Source organism: Calidris pugnax, unplaced genomic scaffold (genome assembly GCF_001431845.1).
Source record: "Calidris pugnax isolate Ruff unplaced genomic scaffold, ASM143184v1 scaffold421, whole genome shotgun sequence".
Taxonomy (NCBI): Eukaryota; Metazoa; Chordata; class Aves; order Charadriiformes; family Scolopacidae; genus Calidris; species Calidris pugnax.
Genome location: NW_015091166.1, coordinates 199,099 through 205,937, shown reverse-complemented (window position 1 = coordinate 205,937; position 6,839 = coordinate 199,099). Strand labels below are relative to the sequence as shown.

Below are 6,839 nucleotides of genomic sequence, written 5' to 3'. Positions count from 1 at the left end.
GGTGGGGGGTGACACGGGCCACCGGACGGTGGGGCTGCCCGTGGCCGCTCAGGTGGGGGGGCAGCCCGGGGCCGGTGTCCAGCCCGTGCCCAGCGGGGCTTCCAGGCTTGCAGCCCAAAGTCGGGGGCTGCTGGGTGCCCGTGGGGATGTGGCTGCACAGTGAGCCCCCCCCAAGTGTCACCCCTCATGCAATGAGCCCCCCACTGCAGCGAGCACCCGCCCCCCAACACCACGCGCACCCCCGAGACCAGGCCGGTCACCCCGGTCACCCCACCATCCCCGGGTGAAGGGTGCGTGGGGGCAGAGTGAAGGGCACCCATGGGGGTGGGGGCTGTGCTGGAGAGCGCTGGACAACCCCTCCCCTGTCCCCGCAAACGGGACCCCACTCCTGGGGTGGGAGCTGGGGCTAAATCCAGCCGGGCCGCGCCGCGCCGTGAGTCACGCTGGGCTGGGTCAGCGGGGGAAGGCCCCGCTCCTCTTCCTCTGAATCACAAGAGCTTTCACTGCCAGAGAGTGGCCGGCTACGGCCACCCCCTGCCACCGTGTCCACCAGCAGCATCCCACCGGAGGGTGGGACGGGGGTCCCGTGCCCTCACCTTGGCCTCGGCCAGAGAGCACCAGCAGCGGTGGCCCCCCCAGTGCCCCCCAGTAAACTGAGTTGTGTGGGGAGGCAGCAGAGTCTCAGGGGGCGAGACCTCAGGGGCAGAGCTAGAGCAGGGCCCAGGTGTCCTCAGCGTCAAGCGCTGGCGGAAAGTCTCTGAGCATCTTTCCCTGATGAGAAAACCCCGGGGAATCTCTGCCGGGGGGGGGGGGGGGACAGGGGGGGACGTGTTTACAAGCCGCCAGCCCAGCTCCTTCCCCGCCGGCCTCTGGCACTGGGCTGGGAAACTGGGGAAGGGCAAAGGGGGGGCCAGCCAGGAGCGGGGTCTCCCGTGGTCACGGTCCCCCCAGGCCCCGGGGGGAGCGCGGGGGGCCCGGAGGGTGGGGGGCTGCGTTCTGCTGCCGGGAAGTGCCGGTGGTTAATGAGTAACAGCCATGAGATGCGCGGCCACTTTCGCTTCTGGGATGTGGACGCGGTTTCCCATTGCTCCTTCAGTAACCAGGAAGCCCATACTGGGAGCACTGGGGTCCCTCAGGGAGCCCCTCCAGCGCCGGCGCTCCCCCTGCCCGACCTCCCACCCCGGGGACCCCCAGCCAGCCCCACCGGGGAGGCGAAGCGGCCCCCGGGGAGGAGGAGGAAGTGAAAGCGGCGTCAGGGGATGGGGCAGGGGAGTGCCCCCCCCGGGTGGCTGCCCCCCTCTCTGGGTGCCATATCCTGCTCCGCCATCGGGCCGGAGGTGCCTCTCACAACCGCGGGGTTTCCCCGGGCGGCAGCTCCCGGTCCTGCCCCGGGGGGCCCCGCTGCTGCTGGGGGCTCCAGCCCCCGGTGCCAGGTGGGCCTGGGGCCATGGTGGCATCTCCTGACCCTCACTCGATGGGGGGGAGCCCCCCACCCTGGGGTGCCATCCTGGGAGAAGGAGTAGCTGGGCTGGGGGGAGATTGGGGGGTGCCTCCATGGTGGGCAGAGCGGAGCCCCCCACCCTGGGGTGAAGGAGCCCCACAGCAGCTGGGCTGGGGGGAGATTTGGGGGGTGCCTCCGTGGTGGGCAGAGCGGAGCCCCCCACCCTGGGGTGCCATCCTGGGAGAAGGAGCCCCACAGTAGCTAGGATGGGGGGAGATTGGGGGGCGCCTCCGTGGTGGGCAGAGCAGAGCCCCCCACCCTTGGGTGCCATCCTGAGAGAAGGAGTAGCTGGGCTGGGGGGAGATTGGGGGGCGCCTCCGTGGTGGGCAGAGCGGAGCCCCCCACCCTGGGGTGCCATCGTGGGAGAAGGAGCCCCACAGCAGCTGGGCTGGGGGGAGATTGGGGGGCACCTCTGTGGTGGGCAGAGCGGAGCCCCCCTGGCACCGTGGGGCTGGAACCGGCGGCGATTGCTTCTGCCAGGCTGCCCCAGGGCGAGGGTCCCCGCAGGAGAAGCAGCTCCATCGCCCTGCTGGGGTCTCTGTCCCCCCCCCCCGCTGCCCACCCTCTGCTGCTGATGGAGCAAACCCCGCGTGGCCTGGTGTTGGGGTTTGGGAAAACCCATAGCAATTTATTGTCATTTAGACAATTATTCTGTCATTTGATGATCACATCCATCAAGGGAGAGAGAGAACTAACGCAGCGAACTTTTCTAAATTATATTGAATGTGATGTTCATGGGATGAAATAACCCCGTTGGCAGCTTGGGTCTCACTCTTCCTCGTCCCCACAATTTATTGTCATTTAGACAATTATTCTGTCATTTGATGATCACATCCATCAAGGGAGAGAGAGAACTAACGCAGCGAACTTTTCTAAATTATATTGAATGTGATGTTCATGGGATGAAATAACCCCGTTGGCAGCTTGGGTCTCACTCTTCCTCGTCCCCACACCTGGAGAGGCTCAAAAACACCAAGACCTTGAATCCCACGGAGCCTGGCTGGCTATGAAGGAAATATTTTCACGAATTCAGACACTAGAGTCTTCTAAAAGTGCAGTTTTCCCCAGTACTCGAAGAAAATTTAGTCCTGTGTCACTCAGCCCGGGAGAGCTGGTCCAGCGCCGGAGCAGGAAGCTGTGGCTGGACACACGGACGGCCCCGGACGGGTTATTGTTACCGGAGCTGATCTTGGCAGGGGAAGGCTGTTCTTCAGAGGGAGCAGAGGAAAAAAACCATAGAAATTAGGATGGGAAGGAAACGGGGCATGGCTGGGCCTGAAGGAGCTGCTGTGAGTGGTGTCCCGGGGCGGGGGGGGACAGGCCTGTTCCTCCCCTCTGAGCCATTGTCCCCTGGGCTGGCGGGGACCTGGGCAGGAGGAGGAGCACAGGAGGAGCTGATCTTGGCAGGGGGAGGCTGTTCTTCAGAGGGAGCAGAGGAAAAAAACATAGAAATTAGGATGGGAAGGAAACGGGGCATGGCTGGGCCTGAAGGAGCTGCTGTGACTGGTGTCGGGGGGGAACACAGGCCTGTTCCTCCCCTCTGAGCCATTGTCCCCTGGGCTGGCGGGGACCTGGGCAGGAGGAGGAGCACAGGAGGAGCTGATCTTGGCAGGGGGAGGCTGTTCTTCAGAGGGAGCAGAGGAAAAAAACATAGAAATTAGGATGGGAAGGAAACGGGGCATGGCTGGGCCTGAAGGAGCTGCTGTGACTGGTGTCGGGGGGGAACACAGGCCTGTTCCTCCCCTCTGAGCCATTGTCCCCTGGGCTGGCGGGGACCTGGGCAGGAGGAGGAGCACAGGAGGAGCTGATCTTGGCAGGGGGAGGCTGTTCTTCAGAGGGAGCAGAGGAAAAAAACATAGAAATTAGGATGGGAAGGAAACGGGGCATGGCTGGGCCTGAAGGAGCTGCTGTGACTGGTGTCGGGGGGAAGACAGGCCTGTTCCTCCTCTCCGAGCCATTGTCCCCTGGGCTGGCGGGGACCTGGGCAGGAGGAGGAGCGCAGGAGGAGCTGATCTTGGCAGGGGGAGGCTGTTCTTCAGAGGGAGCAGAGGAAAAAACCATAGAAATTAGGATGGGAAGGAAACGGAGCACGGCTGGGGCTGAAGGAGCTGCTGTGACTGGTGTCGGGGGGGGGACAGGCCTGTTCCTCCCCTCCGAGCCATTGTCCCCTGGGCTGGCGGGGACCTGGGCAGGAGGAGCTGATCTTGGCAGGGGGAGGCTGTTCTTCAGAGGGAGCAGAGGAAAAAAACCATAGAAATTAGGATGGGAAGGAAACGGGGCACGACTGGGCCTGAAGGAGCTGCTGTGACTGGTGTCGCAGGGGGGGACAGGCCTGTTCCTCCCCTCCGAGCCATCGTCCCCTGGGCTGGCATGGAGCCGGGCAGGAGGAGGAGCGCAGCATCTCCCGCAGCCTCTCAGCAAATTCGGGCATGCCCGGCTTACGTTCAAGGTTGCCACTCACCAGCCAGCAGCTGCCTCCCAGGGCTGAGCAGAAATACAGGTTTTCATGGCGGGGAGGAGGAGGAGGATGGCGTTTACACCTCGAGGATCGCGAAACGAGAAGCTGTTTTTTTTTTTTCCCCTCCCGTCTTTCTGGGTTCCCTGCATCTCCCCGGGGGCAGTCGTGTCGCCGGGTGTGTTTCCCACCGTGCATTGACCCCTCCAGAGTAAACTCATCCCTCCGGCCGCACGCCGCACTAAATCACCGGGATGTGTTTGTTCTGGCCGGGCCCGGCGGAGTCAAAAGCAAACATGTTCCTGGAAGCGCTGCGCTTGGTCGTGCCCCGGGGTCGGGCCTCCGAGCGCCGTCGTTGTTCCTCCCCGGGGTGACACGCGGGGCTCTGCCCGGGATGCCCGGTCCCCACGGGGGGCTGCACCCTAGGGTGCTCCCCCGACGGAGGGGCGCAGCGGTTGTTTTTTGCGCTCCCCGCGACGTTGCCCTGGTGACGTTGGCTTCCTTCCCCTCTGCATGGTTTCTCAAAGTCTCTGGCAGTCTCCACCTCCGCCTCGGCTCTTGCAGCGCGGCCAAGACCCGCGGGGAACGCGCTGCCCGCGAGGACACGTGACGTGACGCGACGCCCTGCTCGCCTGTTTGCTTTTGGGGACGGGAAGCCAGCCCTGGGCGGCCGGCTTGGCCGGGGTCCCCCCGCGGGCGCCCTGGCCCCCACATCTGGGCGACGAGCTCCCCACTGGGGGGGTCCGGCCTCTGCCCCGGCAGCGAGGTGCGTCTGGAGCGGGGGGCAGAGTGACCCCCCCCCCCCCTCCCCAGCCTGCTGGGCCTCACGGCGTCCCGGAGGGGGCTGGAGGGGGTGAGCGTGGGGGGCAGCGGGGAGGGAGGGAGTGAGGTGTCGGGAAGGGGCATGGTGTGGGAAGGATGGAGCAGGCGCTGCTGGGGGCTGGGGGGGGGACAGACTGTCGGGGACACAGCGTCTGGTTTTGGGGGGTGACGGGGAACGCCCCCAGCCCAGGCCTTCCCTGTGGAGCTTCTGGTCTAGCACCTCATTCCAGTCCTCCTCTTGCTTCCCATCAGCTCTGGAGCCCACCATTGCAGGCTGGGGCGTGCCTGAGGTGGCACCTCCTTCGGGGGGGCAGCTGGGGAGGTTTTGGGGAGCAGCCAGGCCGCCTCACCAGGACTACCCCAGCAGAGCAGTCTCCCCAGGGTCTGGGGTCTCGCTCTCCTCCTGCTCCCGGCGGCTCTGCCATCCCTCCTGTGCCAAGACCGGCAGTGCTTGCCCATCCCTTCCCGTGTCCTTGTGCGTCACCCAAGGCAGGAGCCACAGGGATTCCCCAGAAATGTGGGAAACTGAGGCACGAGTAGGCTGCCTGTCTGCCCAGGATTGCCCAAGAGGCCCATCCTGGATCAGGCTTCCTGCTCCTCCTCCTCCTCCCGAGGAGCAGGTTCAGAGGCTGAAGGACGAGGAACGGGGCAGCAGCTCTCGCCCGTCCTCCCGGAGGAGCCGTCGGTGCTCGCCCCCGGAGCTGGGCTGGGGGGCTGCAGCCCTGCTCCCCCCTCACCTCCCCTCTCCTCTTTTCCCTGCAGGAGACTGTTCCCAAGATGTCCCTCTGGAGCATTGTCTCCCACATGCCGCCGGAGGAGTTCAGTGGCCTCTTCACGGAGTTTCCCCGCAGCCTGCGCTGTCTCCTGGCCGACTGGCTGGAGAGCCAGCCCTGGTGAGTGCCCGTGGGCTCTGCCCAGCCCCAAACTTGCTCCCCCCACACACCCATGAGTGGATGGGGCAGCGTCTGGGGATGAGCTGAGCCGGGGGGTGGTCCAGTCTGGGCAGCACCCGACCATCAGGTCTGTGGGCAGAGGTGGGTGGTGGTGATGGGGCCCATCCACAGCCCTGCTGGAGGTGGGGGTCTCCATGGGACATCTGGGTGATGGGGCTGGAGGCAGGACCTCTGCGTTGGGCTGAGGGAGATGGGGGTGCAGGCAGGGCCAGGGCAGGGGCAGCGCAGCCTGGGGACCCCAAACTGGATGTGCATGGAGCTCCTCTGAAGCTCCTGCTCCCAGGGGGTGCAGCACCTGGGTCTGTGGGGTCCCGTGGGGTCTGAGCTGCTGCGACTCTGTGTTTGTAGAGGCAGCAGCCCTAGGCACAGCCTCAGCCTGGCCAGTGTCCCCTTTTTGTGCCTACGAAACAGTAACAGCAATGAGTGATTGCCCCCGTTCCGGGCTCACCCGGCCTTTCCAAGAAGCTTCTCCTTTATGTGGTGTGGACGCAGGCAAGCAGGAAAGCCCTCCTGGCATGAACTCCAGCCTCACGGGGCTGCGGCCGTGCCCGCTGCCGTGGCCCTCCAGCCAGAGGAGCAGTGCCAACACCTCTTTGTGGCCCCTTTGAGGGGGCTGGTCCTTGGCACGTGGCTCCGGGACCCACGGCACGCAGCTGGGGGGCCGAGACGCAGCGGTGGGGGTCCCGCTGCAGGGATGGGGCGTGCTGGGGGTGGGCGTGTGTACACGTGGGAAAGGTTTTTGGGAGGTCACGACTTCTCTGGGGAAACCCCTCGTCTCGCTCAGGGTGCAGTTGGCCCTTGTTGACGTGGCATCTTTCCCCTAGAAATCCAGCCAGGTAGTGCACCAGGACGTCCCCTTCCTCCCCAAAGCCAGCATGGGGGGGTTGTGGAGGGGAGGGGTGAAGGATTTGGGCCTGTCCCCCCAACTCTTTCCTCTCTCCAGGGAGTTCATCAATGGCTCGGATGCCTTCTGCACCAGCATGGCGGGTGGGCTGCTCTCAGCCATGCTGGAGAAGCTCCGTGGCGCCGCCGGCAGCGACGGGCAGCAGTGCCAGATCCTCCAGCAGATCAGCGGCATCGAGGTGCGTGGGGGCCGGGCACGGGGACC

At 65.3% G+C, this 6,839-nt stretch overlaps 1 protein-coding gene across 1 annotated transcript in view; it reads left to right on the top strand.

Annotated features, from left to right (window-relative positions):
* The first annotated feature begins 3,036 nt into the window (after positions 1 to 3,036).
* Positions 3,037 to 6,839, top strand: part of STAT6 (signal transducer and activator of transcription 6, interleukin-4 induced) — a 24,926-nt gene continuing 21,123 nt past the window's right edge. Inside the window, exons 1-3 of the mRNA XM_014959376.1 lie at positions 3,037 to 4,722; positions 5,541 to 5,671; positions 6,675 to 6,813. Coding sequence (XP_014814862.1) covers positions 5,556 to 5,671; positions 6,675 to 6,813 — 255 coding nt within the window. The 5' untranslated portion in view covers positions 3,037 to 4,722; positions 5,541 to 5,555. The remainder of the gene's footprint in view (positions 4,723 to 5,540; positions 5,672 to 6,674; positions 6,814 to 6,839) is intronic.